The 19,128-nt window shown below is 41.4% G+C and overlaps 1 protein-coding gene across 5 annotated transcripts in view; it reads left to right on the top strand.

The window, feature by feature from the left end:
• The first annotated feature begins 5,927 nt into the window (after positions 1 to 5,927).
• The window catches only part of CEP131 (centrosomal protein 131), a 36,031-nt gene continuing 22,830 nt past the window's right edge, over positions 5,928 to 19,128 (top strand). The window contains exons 1-6 of one of the 5 annotated variants that reach the window (XM_081968107.1): positions 5,928 to 6,330; positions 9,718 to 9,914; positions 14,660 to 14,754; positions 15,300 to 15,417; positions 16,835 to 16,938; positions 18,540 to 18,653. In XM_081968107.1, coding sequence (XP_081824233.1) covers positions 9,735 to 9,914; positions 14,660 to 14,754; positions 15,300 to 15,417; positions 16,835 to 16,938; positions 18,540 to 18,653 — 611 coding nt within the window. In that variant the 5' untranslated portion in view covers positions 5,928 to 6,330; positions 9,718 to 9,734. The remainder of the gene's footprint in view (positions 6,331 to 9,717; positions 9,915 to 14,659; positions 14,755 to 15,299; positions 15,418 to 16,834; positions 16,939 to 18,539; positions 18,654 to 19,128) is intronic. The other 4 variants (XM_081968108.1, XM_081968110.1, XM_081968111.1 and 1 more) reach the window with 4 other exon arrangements.

Below are 19,128 nucleotides of genomic sequence, written 5' to 3' on the forward strand. Positions count from 1 at the left end.
AATCAGAGCATTTTTCAGATTTGGAGCAGTAACACATCTGTACTTTGCCTAGCAACCTGGTTTCAAGAATTGCCACGTTACATGAGATGTTTATTTTAAGTCAGAAACAATTCAGGTTTTTTAGAAAATGCCTCTTAAACTATCAAGCAAGCAAACATGAAACCAAGGAGCTGCATTATGTTGAGGAATATTTGTTTCTTTTTACCTGCATGGTTTTTTAAAAAACATACTTTTCCATCATATTTATTGTGCTTATATATTGTGGAATGTAATGATTCAAGCAGGACCAAGTTCTGCAACCTTATGTTCCTCCCCCTGCAGCCCTGTGATTGGATGATGTTTTTCCTATTGACTGATGATGTGCAGATCAGAAAGGACAGCAAAGCTAAGAAATCCATCCATTATTCTGCTCATCATCTGCTCCACTGGCATCAGGAAGGGTGATTTAATACTTTAATTCGCCTTTATGCCAATCAAGCATTCAAACTTTTTATTGTAGGAGGAATCCGCATTGCCTACAATTGTAAAATGGGTTCAACTAACCATCTTATTGTTCAAATTGACCAGGATATATTAGGGGATATATTAAAACTCCTTAGTTATTATCAGTTTTGGAATACACTTTACATAATCCTAAATATTTAATGCCCTAAAGGTAGTCCTTGAAGTTACAACAGTTCATTTAGTGACTGTTCAAAGTTACAACTGTTGAAAGAAATGTCCTTCTGGGTTCAGCTCCAAGTGGGGAAAAAGACTGGAGACATGGAGGCTGCTTGGAAAGATGGTTTTAATGGTGGACAGGACCACATGGCTTGAGCCCTGAACAGAAAAGGTGATCACATGCTTCAATGTTGGTGGAGAAGAAGAGAAGGGAAGATGGAGGGGCTTGCTAGGCTTTTTATAACCTGTTCAGTCCCACCTTTCTTCCTGTGTAAGAAATGTATTCTGATTGGCTGTCAGACTCACATGGGCCCATGCAGGGGCAACCCTCTAGGCTGAGTTTTGAATCCAGGTTTGATTGAGTTCAGATGCCATGTGGTCAGTTGAGTAAAGGCTTATATTATCATGCCTTCATTGTCACTGCCAGAACTCTACACCCATCCCCCTGGAGCTGAAGGGGAGAACTCTTTATTATGTAAAGTGTGACTAGCTTGGCCTTCTTAATGGCCCATTGATAAAGTGAGGATGGCAGGAAGCTGCAGGAATTTACTTAGTTTTTAAAATGTCTTTCTCCCTTTTTCACATCCAGGAAAATATAATATTCTGCCTTATCAATATTTCCTAGGATATTTCATTTTTCTGGGAGAGGGCTAGGTGATAACTTCCTACACAACAGCACTGAAAAAAGTGACTTATGACCGTTTTCACACTTATGGCCATTACACCATCCCTATGGTCACATGATCTAAATTCAGATGCTTGGCAGCTGGTTCATATTTATGATCGTTGCAATGTCCCAGCATCAGTTTTTGTGACCTGAAAAGCAACGTCAATTGGGAAGCCAGATTCACTTAATAACAGTGTAACTTACTTAACTGCAGTGATTCACTTAACAACTGAGGCAAGAATGGTTGTAAAATGAGGCCACACTCACTGAACAATTGTTTCACTTAGCAACCTAAATTTTGGGCTCAATTGTGGTCGTAATTCGAGGACTACCTGTAGTGCGCCTTGCCAAGTATTAAGGCTTGGCCTTAATCCTGGACTAGTGGACTGGGATTCTAATCTCATGTTTTAGAAACATGTTTGATTCTACAGGCCATTGTAAAAGTCCCCATTGGTATGGGCTTGAGGGATGTGTGTGTGTGTGTGTGTGTTTCTGTTGGTTTGTGTGTGTACCTCTGTCAAAAGGTCAATCTTAATTGTCCTTGTGTCTTTTGGCTTGTCTTTGTTGTGTAGATGGTGTCTGGGCAGCCTATTTGTGGTTTTGGGGAAGTAGGTATGAATGGGTTCTCTGTCTGGGTAATTATTCTTGTTCATGTAATTGGTTTTACTATTTATCAGTTGATTGAGCAATCGTAGAAGCCAATCTTTGTTAAAATGTACCTATTTGATTGGGAAAGGAGTCCTGCAAGGCTGTATATTGTCTCCCTGCCTATTTAACTTATATGCAGAGCACATCATGAGAAAGAGGGGGCTAGATAAATCTAAAATTGGAATTAAGATTGCCGGGAGAAATATCAACAACCTCAGATATGCAGATGATACCACTCTAATGGCAGAAAGTGAAGAGGAACTAAAGAACCTCTTGATGCAGGTGAAGGAGGAGAGTGCAAAAGTTACATTAAGAAAACTAAGATCATGGCATCCAGGCCTCTCAATTCCTGGCAAATAGATGGGGAAGAAATGAAGGTAGTGACAGATTTTACTTTCCTGGGCTCCAAGATCACCACAGATGGGGATTGCAGCCAATAAATTAAAAGACACTTGCTCCTGGGGAGGAAGGCTATGGCAAAGCTAGACAGCATACTAAAAAGCAGAGACATCACCCTGCCAACAAAAGTGCATATAGTCAAGGCTATGGTTTTCTCAGTTGCAATGTGTGGCTGTGAAAGTTGGACCATAAGGAAGGCTGAGTGCCAAATAATGGAGGCTTTTGGACTATGGTGCTGGAGAAGACTCCTGTGAGTCCCTTGGACTGCAAGGCAATCAAACCGCTCAGTCCTACAGGAGATCAACCCTGACTGCTCCTTAGGCGGCCAGATCCTGATGATGAAACTCAAATACTTTGGCCACCTAATGAGAAGGAAGGGCTCACTGGAGAAGAACCTAATGCTGGGAAAGATTGAGGGCAAAAGAAGGACAACAGAAGCAATAGGTGTGAGCTTAAATGTACTCCAGAGGATGGTAGAGGCCTGGAGGAACGTGGTCCATGGGGTCGCGATGAATCAGACAGGACTTTGCAACTAACAACAACATTTGATTGCAACATAATTTCAAGTCTTCATGAGGCAGTGGAGGAAAGAATCATTTATAATTATTACTGATTATTAAAATTTGTCCAACTTTTTCTTCTAAGTAAAATTTCCTCCACTATTAGTATATAAGAGAGTTTCAACACTTATAGAACTTGGTCTGTCTTTTAAATCCCTTCCCACTCCTTCTTTGGGATTTCCTTCTATTGCTATTTTCTTCTATATTAGTGGGCAGATAATAAACCACTGGCACTTTCCCAAGGTTGGCCTTGGTTGCACCTCTTCTTCTCCCCACTTCCCCAGATCCTTCAATCTCTGTGAAGAAAATTCCTTCTTTTATTTGTCTACTTTTTATAGCTATGGCTCTTCCAAACCCACACGTCCCTCCTCCATCTGTTTCAAGGTTGCAGCTTTCATAAGCAATTTTGCAGTGCTGACACTGGGCCAAAAGGCTTAAATAGGAGGGAAGGAAAGCATTCCAGGTGCCTGCAATTTTCTCAGCAGCTTGTTCTTCCACACCCTGTTGTGATTGGGTAATGGGTTCCTGTGTCTTTACCCAAAGATAAACCACTTTTATCCAATTTGGGGTAATTTACAAAGGTTTGGGAAGCAGTGCCTTAGATGTTAATATGGAATGACAAACATTATTGCATGTATTCAAAAGTATTTTTAAATTTATGACCTCTAACGTCCCTTCCAACTCTTGTTATTCTGTATTCTGGTATATTATGCTCCCAAAACATGGAACTTATAGCTACAAACGAAACTATGGATTTACTAAAGGAAAATTGATCTTGAAAATATAGAGCTACCCCAATTAGTTTTGGATGACAGATATTTTGTTTATGGGATAGCCTTTATAATCAATGGTGATGCGGTGGCTCAGTAGCTAAGACGCTGAGCTTGTCGATCAGAAAGGTCAGCAGTTCGGCGGTTCAAATCCCTAGCGCCACATAACAGAGTGAGCTCCCATTACTTGTCCCAGCTTCTGCCAACCTAGCAGTTCAAAAGTATGTAAAAATGCAAGTAGAAAAATAGGAACCACTTTTGGTGGGAAGATAACAATGTTCTGTGCACCTCTGACATTTAGTCAAGAGGCGACCGCATGACCATGGAGATGTCTTCCGACAGCACTGGCTCTTCAGCTTTGAAAGGGAGATGAGAACCGCCCCCTAGAGTTGGGAATGACTAGCACATATGTGTGAGGGGAACCTTTACCTTTATGTTATTTCGCATCTAGCTTTGTTTGTTTAAAATTGGGGTGAATGTATATTTCTCATATGTAATGTCTTGGTTATTTCTTTTATTCTAGTATTTGGTGTTTTTTTCTTTTTGGATTTTTACAACCCAAATCTGAGAGCCAGATCTGATAGACTTCTATCTGCTACTTCAGTAAAAAGTAACCCAGCATAAATCTGATTAAAATTACAGAACATTTTATTTTTCTGTATTTAAATCCTATCATTTGAGGTGGGTTGCTTGGCTTTTGTTTTTTTGCTCTGTGGTGTCACCATGTATTTTCACATTTACAGCTATTTCTTGTGACCCTTAGTACAGGCAGCTTCCTATTGGTGGCTAATGAACAAATGGTTACTGCAAACAAATGACACCTATTTCTTCATTTCCAGCATGGCTGGTTGTATGGCTGTTGAGATACTTTCTTTGTGGAGGATTTTTTTTTTTTTTTGCAATTCACAGTACACTATTAATCACTGATGCAAATGCACTGCTGTGTAGAGAAAGAGAATAGCCTTGATACTGTATTGCCACAACAGTGACTGGGTAACGTAAAAGAGTGAGGAAAATCCTCAGGGACGACTCACACCCTGGATGGCACTTCTTTACCCTCCTACCATCGGGAAGAAGATATAGCAGCACAAACAGGCTGAAGAATAGTTTTTATCCATGGGCTGTCAGATTCCTGAATGCGAAATAACATAACTAAGTAGTACAACGGACTTGTAGGGCCGGCACAACGTGTAACACGTTCACATTGGTGTAATGGGACTGAGTGTTAATATGATTTATTGGGTTTGGGATATTTTTTTTTCTTTGTCCTCACTGTGAGTTGTATTGTGTTGGGGAGGTGCACTGAGGGAGCTCAAACAATCTCATTGTACACATGTTGTGTGCCCTGACAACAAAGAATAATTATTGTTATATAAATATAATGGTTGAAGTCGGGCTAGCCGGAACAGCCGATAGCAGAACAGATAAAGTGCCGAGCGTTGTCTCGTGTATCAAAACTGGAAAGAATATTTCATATTTATGTTTCCTGATCATACCTTACGCCGGTTTCTGTGGAACTTACAACTGATTCCTTCCTTGCCCTTCAACACCTTTGTTTGCAATTACGACTATAAGCCCATTGCGAAATAAAACCACCGGCTAAATCAATGGGTGCAGCAAAGCCGGTTTAGTTACTCGGTTAGGACCCAGCTACGTAAGTTTCGGTGCAGCGCTCAAATACTAGTAGGAGACCATTGGGGGGGGATGGGGGAAGGAGGCGCCAGCATGCCTGCAGGGTGTTATCTCAGCCCATCCATTCCCACCCCGCCATCTCCAGTACTTGGGGGGGGGAGGGGGGAGTTTTGCTTTGAATTGCGTTTGAACTAATATTTCTCCCCAAAGGGTAACGTAGCAAATGGGGGGGGGAGGAGCGGAGATGCAAGACCACCCCGGAGGACCTTCTGCTTAGCGCCGCCCTCCCCCCCCAACTGGGGCTCCGAAACAAACGTCCCTCAGATTTTTTTGCAAGCTAAAAGGAAGGGGGGTCCGGGCGGGAGAAGAGGCGGGGTTTGGGGGAGAGGAAGGCTCCTCCTCGGCACGCGCTTTCGGCTCGCACCGCTGCCCCCCCCCGCACCTTCTCCGTCACCGTCCCTCCCACCCCCACTCTCTCTCCCTTGCTCTGTCAACCTAGCTCTGTCAACTGAAGGACACGAAGATTAGCCGATGGGGAGGCCGCTTCTCCCCAAAGCCGGCCAATAAGAGCATGGAGGAGGGGCGGGAAGCTCGGCCAGAGTCAAGTGCGCGTGCGGATGGTTGCTAGAGGCGCTTCCCCCTCCCTGCTCACTTTTGTTGTGGCTCGGAGCGAAGGAGAAAGAGGGAGCTGCGGTGTCGGCAGCAGCAGCGACCCCCCCCCCTCCACACACGCACCTCCTCCCCGGTTTTGATTTTGTTGGGGGAGGGAGAGGAAGGAGGAATGACCCCCCTTTCCCCATAGGCGCTAAGCCTCCTTGCTCGGGAAGGAGAGGGGAGCTGTCTCTGGTGGACGTGGGCTCCGAGCTTAACCCAGGAGCCCTCTCCCCACTTCCACGCCAAAGCCCGAGAAGAAAGATAAAACCCCTCCCATCCCCCCATCCCTTGAACCGCCCAAAAGGTCCGTGGGGGAAGGAACCACGCGTGTCCGTCTCAGGTAAGTGAAGAGCTGGTGGGTGTATATACGTGTGTGTGCAAGGTGAAGGGCATAATAGATGCCCCCTTCCTAATTCCCTCTATCTGCGATATGGAGGGGAAGCCCACCCGCTTCCCCCATTGGTGCTTGTGGGGAGCGGGGGGGGGGGTTTCCCACTTTCCCCCCCCTGGCTACTGCAGGGTCGTCTCCTTGTTTCAGCGAAGCTTTTTGCAGAGCTTTCATTGCAAGGGCTCATTCTTTTAACGGGGACCCAGGAAGCGGTGGAAGTGGGGGGCTCTTTGCTCTCTCTCCCCCTCCACGATTAGACAAGTCTTATTAAAAGAGGGAAGGGTCCTGCCTTACTTTTCCCATTTTACTCTTCTCCCTGGCCTCCTTTCAGCAGTTTGAGAAATTCGGGAAGTTTAAAAGCTTTGCTTCAAGCTGCTTTTTTGTTGGTGTCCCCAAAGACCATATATATTAATTAAAGAGGCGGCTTTTGCTCCTGACCCAACATTTGAAAGATGGCTAATTTTATTTGTGCAGAACTTTACCAATCATACAGGACACAGTCCTATGATAAAGTGGACTGTGATCATTTTTTTTTAAATGCTGTTAATGTTTTTTCTAATGCTACTTTGATAGTCCTCATAATTACACTGCTCAAGAATCTGTATTGAAGTATAGTATTGGCTTCCACACTATTTTTTTTTAAAAAAAGGCTATTGTATGAATCCTTACAGTAATTTGTTAAATATGTATATTGGCAGGCTTGGGGGAAAAGGCATGCTAATATTTTAAGAATCCTTTGTATTTTCTTTTTTGTTCAAGCACTGTGCTTTTATTTTTCTGTCCCAACAGGCGCAAATCATTCTGCCAAATTAAAACAATACATAAAGTACATCCTTTCAATGTTTTGCTACATTAAATGTAGCAGTTTCCCCATTTAGCAAACAAGTTGGAAGCGATATGGTCAGTAAGTAAACACATAATTGAGAGTGAGAGAGACATACCTCTTGTTCTTGTATGTATTGTCAGATGCATAAATTTGGTCATAAGTGTGTGCACTGGTCCAAAAATCTTTGGGTTGCAAAAATCCAGATGGCCATCATATGGCAGCAATTTGGGGCAGCAATTTTTGCAGCCTAGGCCTAGTAAACATATAATACTTATTGATATGTGGGTTTCACACTTGATGTGATTGGGGTCACAGAATCAACCACAGTAGTAATAAATGTCTGTAGATTTCAGAGATTTTACCTATGTATGGTGGCTGAATCTATGTTTATGTATTTGTGGAATTTCAAGGATGATTCGTTTTTTTCTGGTAAATACAATATGTGTCTCAAAGCCAGTTCAGTGTATGTTGCTCTTGTGACCTGATAACTTCAAATAAGAGATTGTCTTGTTTGAAAACACTTATCTCAAAAGTTTAAAAGCTACATTATTCTGGTGGCAAATATGTTAAAAGAAGAGACAGTTCTAACAGTGTAATCTTTCTGTCGGGTGAAAATATTCCCTCTTGCCTTTGATATTTGAGGTACTTTTTACACACTTTGTGGCAGTGATGGCGAAACTTTTTGGCACTGAGTGTCCAAACTGGAACTCGCGTCCATGTATGCATACCAGTGTGCCAGAAATCCAAAGACCAGCTGGCCGGCATGCAATGCCTGTTTTTTTTTACCATTTTCAGGTGTTTTTTCGGGTCAGAAATGGCCTGAAAATGGTTTGAAAATGGCCTGAAAAACAGGCCAGAAAATGGTCCAAAAAGACATCCCCAAAATGGCCTGGAAAATCGCCTGTTTTTTGGCTGGTTTTTTAGGCCATTTTCAGGCTGTTTTCTGGTGCTCTGGCACCTGCAAAGACCAGCTTGCCGGTGCACATGTACATGCCAGAAACCAGAAGAGCAGCTGGCGACGTCACACATGCCTACAGCGAGGGCTCTGCGTGCCACCTCTGACATACGTGCCACAAGTTCATGACAGCTTTATTGGATAAATGATATAGTATGTCAAATTCATTCTTTATCTCATAAAACGTAAAAAATACCTCAAATATCAAATGCAAGATAAATATTTGTAATTTGCTTATTTGTAATTTTAGTACCATCTTTAAAACATAATGGTGGGATTTCATTCTCCATGATACAATCAGGTAACACATTGCAGTGAATGTCTGAATTTTTCTTAGACTACATGCTTATATTTTTTAGCTAATTGAAAGTATAGGGCAGTTACTATGGATGGACAGTTTCAGTCTTATTTTTTTAAAAAAAGCTTAGCCGCTAAATAGAATTAGAAACATATTTTTCAAAAAATGTCAACGTGCCCCCAGAATAGCTGAACTTAAAAGAAAAAACACTTAAGATTGTAACTTTAATCTTTTTTCTATTGAGAGCATCATTCCCTTTCTTTTTGAAGAAAGACATGGTGGGCAAAATTGAAGGGGTGGCAGAGCTGAAGTTAAATGTGAAATATTTTTTTCTCCTGATATTTTTCTTTTAAGCTCCTAAATGGAATAAATAGCTTCTCTCTAAAGTCTGAACAGATTGTTTACAATAAATAAACAACAGTTTGGGATTAATGCATGAGAGCTGGGGTTCAGTACAAAAACTGTTTAAGTCTGATACTATGGTCGCTCTTTTGAAAAACAGTTTGGCGTAAAGGTGGTCAGTTCCCTTTAATTGTATAGATTTTTCAGATAATTGGAACTGTCAAGCAAAAGGAAGAGCTGCTGAGGTAGTACTGTACTTGTCTAATTTGTACTCTTAAGAATTCTGACTCAAGAAAAGGTTAGTCTCATTGAACAAGGATGATTTGCTTAGCATTGGATGAGTGAACTTCAGGGTAAAACTGGGTGACCCTACATTCCAACATTCAGATTTCATTTTGCGAGTTTTACTAATAAATCTATTTCTGGTAACTATTTTCTTTTTTTTTTTTTGTCCACTTTATTCACTCAAAATTACATGGATGGAACTTTTTTGTCTGCAAAGAACTGGGTGCAAAATCCATGCCTATTCCCCTTTTCAATTAGGAAAACAAAACATTTTGCCAATCATACTTTCTGATGCTGTATTGCAACAAATTCAAGATGAATTGCCTCCAGCAATCATTGCAAAGTGCCCATGCTTTATTGAGTTTGACCTTTAGGTATTGGGATTGATCTCTTCTGTATGGGCTTAGCAAATGGTTAATATAATTCAAAGGGTGAGAATTTGATGTTGCCACCCTGCACATTTTTTTTTTTACTAACTCCCATTAGATCCAGCCACTATGACCAGTGGCAAGAGATTTGAGTAATTACAAGGCATGAGGAAATTCTTACTACAGTGTGGAATAATGCATTTAAACAAATGGAATAAGCAAGACATATGGATCAATTTACTCATTGTTTTTCCTTTATATACAGAGCTTCTCTAATACAAAATGAAGAGTGCCCGTGGCAGCAGTTCTTCCTTTCAGGGAAACGGTGTCAATGGTGTGGACCTCATTCTTACAGGGCTGCCTATGCAGGTGCTTCAACGCCCTAGCAGTGCCTCCCCAGGCAAACACATTGCTCGTTCCATTTCTGTCATTACGGAAAACAAACCCAAGAGGAATATCCTGGTGAGTACTGATGTTGTAACAAGCATTCTTCTTCTAAAGCTTATGGCTTATATTCATTTCACTCCTAGAAGAATAGATTTGGTTTAAATGCATTCTTTAACTTCTATTGATGTACAAAGTAATAATGTGTCTTCAATTTGTTTAGATGAAGAGCTTTGGGCCCTGTTATTCTTTTGGTCAGATGAGAGAGAGAGAGAGAGAGAGAAGAGCCAGTGATACAGCAGATAAGAGGTTGTATTAGCAGTGAGAAACCCAGATTCTCTTCACTTTCAACCTCAGAAGCTGTAACTTGGGGCCAGTCGTTGTCCCAGCCCCACCTATCTCACTAGTATTGTTTTTGTGGCGAACAAAGAAGGAAGCATTATGTACCTTGCCTTGGTTGTCTCCAAAAGCATGTTTGGAACAAGCATGACCTGGATGACCGAGCATCTCTACATACGTTTAACTGTACAGTTTGAGATGAACTGTACAGTGTGGGAGTAGGAATGGGTTTCAAATTGCAGACTACAGGAACCAGGTGCACTACTCAGGTGACCCTGAGGACACAGATAAACCTCCAAGTGCTTCAAGGACCCGGCCCTCTAAAGGAAGCAAATTGCCAGCTGCCTGCAAGGAATATAAATCCTTCCATTTGCCACTGTCCTGTCAGAGCTGAAGAAGCTTCTTGAAGGAGAAGCTAAAAAGTCTTCAAAAGAAAAAAAAGTCCTGTTGCCTCCTGAAAAAGCACCTTTTGGGATTACCTTGCTTTGCATAACATTTGGAGCTACCAAATGAAAGGCAGGATCTACATCCAACAAAAGGAACAATAGTTGCCTTGACAAAATACTTCACATTGTCTAGAAACATCCTTAGTCTCTCTTGCCTCTTGTCACAAAAGGCAAAAGAAGCTTCTCTTAGAAATGCTGGAGAATGTGCAGAAAGCATTGCCTTCCAATCTTTGCTTAGTTTCCCCCAGCACTAATCAGAACCAGAAGATGCGTCCCTCCAGGGGTTTTACACATGGGGAAGTTCCTGCTTTTTGCAGATTTTACAGGATGCTGGGGGAGATCTGTGAAGCAGAAGAAGGTGAAGTAGCATGGTTGCTCTTTTCTCTTTAAGATGCAAGAAGGCCATGTTTCACAAACACTTTGAAGATGGTGCTTTCCTCAGATCTCCCTTGAAATGAACAATCCTTCAGAGACTGGCAAATCCCCGAATCCTGGACAGTCTAGTTTTCAAACATTTCCAAGGGCAGAAAATAGCTCAATAATAATCATTTATCTATCTTTATGTTATCCTTCCCCTCCCCTCCTCCCTTAAGAGGCAAAGCACTATTGACAGAAAATTGGCAATAAAATGAAAAGAAAATGCAAAATTAACATTTCTACTGTAGAAAGACAAACCTGAATTTCAGTGCTGAAGCCAGGAGCAGATGGTAGATACATTTAAGATCCTTCTCTCACCCCACATGTCTCCCATAGAGAAGTCTGTAACTCACTTTGAAAATATCAGTGTGATAGAAAACTGCAGAATCATGAGAGGTCACAAGAGAATTTGCAGCATCCCTCTACAGCAGTGTTGGCAGACATTTTCGACACCCAAGTGCTGAAATGGGAGCATGCATGCACGTGTGTGCTGGAAACTGGAAGAGCGGCTGCCCGGTGTGCATGTGCATGCCAAGAAAATGCTCTTCCGGTTTCTGGCATGTGCATGTGCACCAACCACCTGGTTTTCTCATGCACGTGCGAAGACCAGCTGGCTGGGTGTGCATGCACGAACCATAAGATGATCTTCCTGGCATGCACATGTGCATCGGGCGGCTGATCTACCGATTTCTGGTGCTCCTGTGAAAACCACCTGGCCGGCACGCTGGAACCCAGAAGAGCCAATGGGATGGCTTGCGTGCCTGGAGAGATGGCTCTGCGTGCCATAGGTTTGCCATTATGACTCTATAGAAAATGTTTCATTCATGTACTGTATAGCCAAGGGAAGTTGCAGTAACATATTATTTTGGATTACAACAATGTACTAACAAATTCAATCAATTAGACCTGTAAATTGGTTTGGGGTAGAGCAAACCCCTAGCTGTAAGTTAGTAAAGTCATTTGATGGAATTGTGAGATACTAACACACAGGAAACTCATAAAAGAAAGAAATGTATTGAGAAATAAGCCATCAGTGTCATAATGCACTCTGTTGGTCTGCTCTACAATTGATAGGGATTATGCAGAGTTTATAGGGATGTGTGACAATTCTTTTTTTTTAAACTATATTAAAACCTTTGCCATTCATGCAAAAGAGTACAGAAGAAACTATGGGGCACACTTCATGGCCATCAGTGGGGAAATTTTCCAAAATTTCAAAATTGAAAGGATCTAACAGCTTTCAGAAGAAGCTGTCATGATAGTCAAAGAAAGAATGAAAGGGAATGAAAGGGTTGTACAGCAAGAAGAAAGCATGACAGCTGAACATAGATTTCCAGAGACAGGCAAAAATCAAACAACCCAAGGAAATTGACAAATAGAGGAAAATGAGAAGATATAGTTTAAAAGAATAAAGAAAATATGGGAAAATCTATAGCTAACGTGGGAATATTGAATAATTATTACAGGAGTCTAGTAACAGGCAAATTGGGTTAAACAAAACAATACTGAAAGTGTTTAAATAGGATTACAGAATGATATAAATGTTTGCAAAGATAAAAGATATTAAAAACCAAATAAAAAAGTTGACAAATACAGATACTGAAAAAGAGTGAGAAAAAGAGAGTCATTTAAATTGTTGACCTGAAGATGGTTACTGAAAATATCATTGACCACAAGAACAATCTAATTAATCCTACATAAACAATCCCTTCTTCCCCAGCCTTGACCAATGTTGTGAATTGCCAGCCTATTGACTGAGCTTTTTGCCTCACTAAATCTACACAAAATATACAACTCTGTGGAAACTTTAAAAACTTTTTTTTTTGCTGCTTAAAACTTAAGGAATACTTTCAAGGCAAAACAACACATTTAGTCATTAATTCAATCTACACAATACTGTAGATTATACCGCATTCCAGATGCATAAAAATAACACTACAAGAACATCTCCCAGGTAGATGTAACCCTGAATCAGATCATTATATTGAATGTTCTTGACCATAAGCTTGTCAGCAAATTTTTACTTATTCTACTTACCAATAAAAATGGATAAAGCAATATTGCTAGTAGGGCAGAACAAGATGCCATCCACGATCTCAAGAACAGCAATATTAGCAAGCTGATAAAGAATCATTTGTTATTATGAATAAACTGGATTATTTCAAGAAAAGTGAGAGACAGACATCCAAGGCATCTTGTACTAGCTTTTATCTTCATAGCCAAATGGCAGTACGTTAGACAAAACTAGGTGATTGGATGAAAGTTACTGTTTTTTGGGCTGTTTTCAGGCCATTTTGGTCTGTTTTTCAGGCCAAGAACAACCTCCCAAAAGGGCCTGAAAACTGCCTGGAAAATGGCTGAAAATGGCTTTCGGGCTGTTTTTCTGGCCCTTTTCAGGGTGTTTATTGGTCATTTTCAGGCCGTTTTTTGGGGCTGTTTTCTGGTGCTCCAGCACCTGTGGAGACTAGCTGGCCAGCGTGCATGTGTGTGCCAGAAACCAGAAGAGCAGCTGCCGACAGAGTGCCCGCCCACAGAGAGGGCTCTGTGTGCCACCTCTGGCACGTGTGCCATAGGTTTGCCATCACGACTATAGACCATTATCAATGCCCTTATGCTTCTGCCTTCCATTTAGAACAAACCACCAAACATATCATCTTCACGCTAACAACATGGATCATAAGGCCACTCCCTCCGCCCCCAAAAGGTATCATAAAATATTTCTAGGAGCCAATAGTCTCTACACGATGTAGTTTTGATTAATGAACATTTAAAAAGTTTAAGTACCTTTTTTTGAATAGCTAACAGGGACAATGAAAAGAGTCATAGAGGTAAATGAAACCTAGAAGGGGGCCATGGGTAGAGAATCTGTGCCCCAAGTGCTTGCACAGCAAAACAGATTCTCAAGGGAATGGGAAACAATACAACTAGTATGACATTGGGACTCAGAATAAGGGCAAAGTAATATTAGAACATTTCAGCGTTCTAGGACATTCCATTACAAATCCCAGAGTAGCCATTTGGGGAACAAAGAAACGTTGCCAGTATAATTGTGCAAGAAATTGCTCTGAAGGCTTCAGCAAACAATGGATGTTTAACACTTCACAATTGTTACAATTGAAAAAGTCCTTGTGTAATTTGCATCTGCATAATCAATCTGTATTTCCCTTCTTCCCTCCTCATCTCATTTAAAATCCTATATCAATGTAACCATATATTGTAGTTGATGAAATGTGCTGTAATTCACCAAACCTATGCCTTTTAATTAAATTATTAGTCTGAAAGGTGCTCCTTCTGATATTCAAATGTACAGTAAACTCTTAAGATGTATAGTAGAAAAAATAATCAAATACAAGATGGCATTTTTCTCAATGTGCATGTCTGAACAGAATTTGGCTAAATGCAGTTGTATGGGTACAATTCTTTGTGTAGTCGGCGTTTTAGTTTTTTAAAGGGCTGGTGACATGTTCCTCCAAATGAATTCTTACCTGAAGACAATGCCGTTCTGTCATTTGTAGTTAACTCTGCTAGAATGATAGAAATGAGGCAGAATTAAGATAATTTTTGTCTTGATAAAATACAAGGTGTATGTGTTACTTTGCTTTGTTATACATTGTCTTTCAGGAAGACGCAGGGCTTGCCGCCTCTAGAGCTATGAACAATTTACGAAGATCCAACAGTACAACGCAGGTTAATCAGCAAATGAATGATGCCATCATGTGAGCATTAAACACTTCTTACTGAAAAATAAACTAGCCTAGGGAGGTGTCTTAGAACCTCTTCCTTTGAGTACGCTGGGAAAGCTGAGTATCTTTGTTTTGGGATATATCCTTTAGACCAGTGATGGCGAACCTTTTTGGCACCGAGTGCCCAAACCGGAATGTGCATGCGTGCTGGAGCCCTGGAAACTCAAAAGATCAACTGGCTGGTGCGCATGTGCACACCGGCCACCTGGTCTTTGGGTTTCCAGAACACGCATGCCTTTGGGTTTCCGGGGCTCCGGCATGTGCGAAGATAAGCTGGCCGGCCCGCATGCACACACCGGAAACCAGAAGAGCAGCTGGCAACGGCTCATGTGCCCACAGAGAGGGCGCCGCTTGGCACCTCGGGCACGCAAGCCATAGGTTCGCCATCATGACTTTAGACTGAACATAAAATACTGGAGTAGTTTATAGGAATGAAATATCTTTCAGAAAAGCTCAAAGCAATGCTATGTGTAGACTTCTGCAAGATTCCAAATTAATCTTGTCATTTTCCTTTTTAGCAGTGCAGATCACCATGACGACTTCCTCACATTGTTTAATAGCAGCTCAACTGGAAGAAAAAAACTAGCAAGTCTAAGCAAAGATTCCCCAGAAAAGAAAACTACCTGGAACATTCTAGTAAGGGCTGAAGTGCATGCGCATTCATTAGAAAAGCTTCCGAAGCCAGTCCCAAAACTTAGCTTTATGTTGTTAAGCCTGATAATTCTTCTGTAAATGCATTCAGGATTTGTCTAGATTTGTTATGTCAAAAATCCATTGTTCCAAAAAAATAATAATCCCAAATTGTTAGCTCATCATCTGTGTTAAAATTATTTTTCCCTTAGGACAAGAACATTGCCTTTTGACTGTTGAGAAAATGCAAGATACCCCTATAATGTACTTATCACACATGCCAAAGTAATGAGCAATGTATATAATATGCCTAAATGACTATCACAGCTGTTAAGTAAGATTTGCACTTCCTTCTGGGCAGGAATATACTTCTCTCCATAAAAAAAAAGAAAAATAGCGGTGGAAAAGCTGCACTCTACGAAAAGATTTCTGCCATTACTTTTTCATAGGCTTTATGGAGCTAAGTGCTAGAAAGAGTCAAACCTGGGTTAAAATCCAGGAAAGATTTTATTATACCACAGATGAACAGGCTTTTTCCAAAGCTTTCCTGTTGACAAGAAAATTTTAAACTCTTTTTACACTTTCAGCATCTTACTATGCTTTGCTTTGTATCTGGTTTAGCTGTCGTCAGCACAGCAATTCCCCAAAAGCTACATAGGGGTTATGGTATGGGGGCTTTTGATTCCTATTTTTGCTTTTGAAGTTCCATTGACTCTGTTCTGATTTAGGCATATCCAGGACTCTCTTCAGAAACTTCCACACTCAGCACCAATCTGTTCATTTTCAAGCACTCTTACTGTATTTTTCGGAGTATGAGACGCACCGGAGTATAAGACACACCAAGATTTTGAAGAGGCAAATTAAAAAAAAAGTTTTTGCACTCTGCAGATCTCCCCAAAACAGCCCATTTTTCGCAAAAATGGGCCCATTTTTTTTGTCAAAACAAAAGGGCATGCATAGCCTTTAGGAGGCCTTACAGAGGATTCACGGGGGGCTGGGGGGGGCAAATTTGAGCAAAAAAGGCTAGTTTTTTGCTCTTTTCTGCCCTCCCCAGCCCCCAGGAGCACTCTGCAATGCTTCTAAAGGCTCTGCACAGCCATTTTGGTGAAGGGTCGGAGTTTTGGGAGGCAAAAAATGCTGTATTCAGTGTGTAAGATGCACCCAGATTTTCAGCCTCTTTTTTGAGGGAAAAAAGTGCATCTTCTACTCCGAAAAATATGGTAATTGGATAAAAATCCTAGCATCTATCTCCGAAGTTTTGAAATATGTTACATTTATTTCACTGGTTTATAGTAAAAACTCTTGATATTGAACTTTTTTTTTTTTTGCTTGAGGAGGAATTAAGAATTCTTGCTAAAATATATGTAGTGAAGATCTATGTACTGTTATTTCCATGTATACTTATTTTTGGTTATTTGGCCAGGATGAGCAGCCCAGGATATTTCCTGCCTCATCCAGCACTCCTGGAAGCATGAGGAAGAAAGAAATCTGTGTACCCCTTGCAGCTAATTTCACTGCTAATAATAGGTAAGAAATATTAGTAAGCAGTAGAGCTTAATGTCTGGACATTCAGCTAAAGTGCTGGCATTACCATAAGTTGCAGAAAAATTCCCATAGCTTTGATAGTAACACTTTGACTTAATTGTTGAATATGGATGATACTTTGAGAGTAGGCTGAAACTGCCATATCTAAAGGTGAAGCAGGCAGGAAGGCACATAAACTAGGTGAACAAAAGCCAGAAATCTTGTTTAAAAGATCCCTTGGGGGAAGTAGATAAGGAGGAACTAAGTCGTTAAGGACACAAAAGGAAGAATGAGCCAGACAAAAGAAGTTGGGCCTGAGCACATGAGAAACCCCTCCCCAAATTTCACCACCAGCTACTAGATTTGTAAATTAACAAGAGAAGAATAGCTGCCACAAAGCAAGCAAGGACTGTGGAGGGATAAACAGCCTCCTTAAGCTTGCCCATTCTTGGAGTTCTCCTTGGATCTAGACTTCCATCCCTCCAGCCAGAACCTGGCAGAAAGACGTGAGTAAGCATAGATGAGTGTGTGTGTGTGTGTGTGTGGGGGGGGGTTATACATGTGAGAAACAGCATATATAGATCTATTGTAACCAAGTGTTCTGTTGAAAGTGATTTGAGTGTTTTTTTCCAGGGCCGTGAGTGTATGAGTGAGTGGCCATAAATTGAACCTGGGAACACGTAACAATACCAGGTCTTGAACAGCAAATACTGCTATAACCTAAAAAAGGGTATATTATTGGCAGAATTGTGAATTCTGAAATTTGAGAACTTCCATCTGTGGAAAGTTATCACCCAGCCCTCTCCCAGAAAAATGAAATATCCTAGGGCATATTGAAAAGGCAGAGAGGTATTATATTTCCCTGGATGTGAAAAGGAAGAAACATGTTTTACATTGAGAATAGCTCCCTGTAGCTTCCTTCCTTCACCCACTTTGTCAATGGGCCATTAAGATGGCCAAGCCAGTCCCTTTACATAATAAAGAGTTCTCTCCTTCAGCTCCAGGGGGATGGGATTAAGGCATGATAATGTTGGCCCTTTACCCAACTCCCCACATGGCTTCTGAGAACTCAACCAAACCTGGATTCAAAACGCAGCCTAGAGAGTTGCCCCTGCATGGCCCCATGGGAGTCTGACAACCAATTAGAAGACAAGCTCAAGATCAAAGGCCAGAGAGGGCATAAAACCAGGGACTTTCAGCATCTCAGCCCTTCCTTCTCTTCTTCTCCACCAACACTGAAGCATGTGATCACCTTTTCTGTTCAGGACTCAAGCCATGTGGTCCTGTCCACCATTAAACCATCTTTCCAAGCAGCCTCCATGCCTCCAGTGTCTTTTTCCCCACTTGGAGCCGAACCCAGAAGGACATTTCTTTTAACACATCCTTTTAAAGTTCATTTTGGTTTTCATTATCTGAGGGGAACGGCATCTAGGTCATCATCTAGGACAGTATCCAGAATGCAGCTGATTCCAAAAATCTGGCTAGCTTATTGAATATGAGACAGTTATTAAATGATGAGGCTCCAGAAGTCTGGACTGTTTTGATAATAGATTGGAGAAATTATTCTGAAAGCATGCTGACACATTTTCCTTCTATTTTATGAGGAGTAACAAAGGTGCCATGGGCAACTGCGTCACCACTATGGTGCATAACAATTACTCCACTACGGACAAAATATCTGTGCCAAAGAGCTCCAATCAAGCTACAACTTCACTCAAGTAAGTCTCTTGTACATTCCTGTGACAGCTTTCCTTCAGAGGTGAATTAGGAGCATTTTGCTCAACGTTTCATGCATGAATAAGATGCTGGAGATGGGAGGGAAAAGGATTGTTTTCAAGAAGAAAAGCATAAATAGACCACACGCCCAGAGCTCCTGAACTATCTCATGCTTAATTTAATAACAAAGTTGCACTTTTAGTCCTTTTTTTCATGTTAATACAGTGTCTCATATCAGCAGTCACTGGACTAAATGTGAGCAAATAGAGATTGCCCCAGCTGTGATGGCGAACCTATGGACGTGTGCCGCAGGTGGCACACAGAGCCCTCTATGCGGGCATGTGAGCTGTCACCCCACCTCAGCTCCAGCGCGCCTGCGTGTGCACCTCCCGCCGTCAGGCTGATTGTCAGGTCTCTGCTGTGCAGGAGCGGGGCGCATGCGGGAGACACATGCGTGTGTGTGTGGGGGGTCGCACG

This window comes from Natrix helvetica, assembly GCF_964273705.1.
Source record: "Natrix helvetica genome assembly, chromosome: 1".
Lineage (NCBI taxonomy): Eukaryota > Metazoa > Chordata > Lepidosauria > Squamata > Natricidae > Natrix > Natrix helvetica.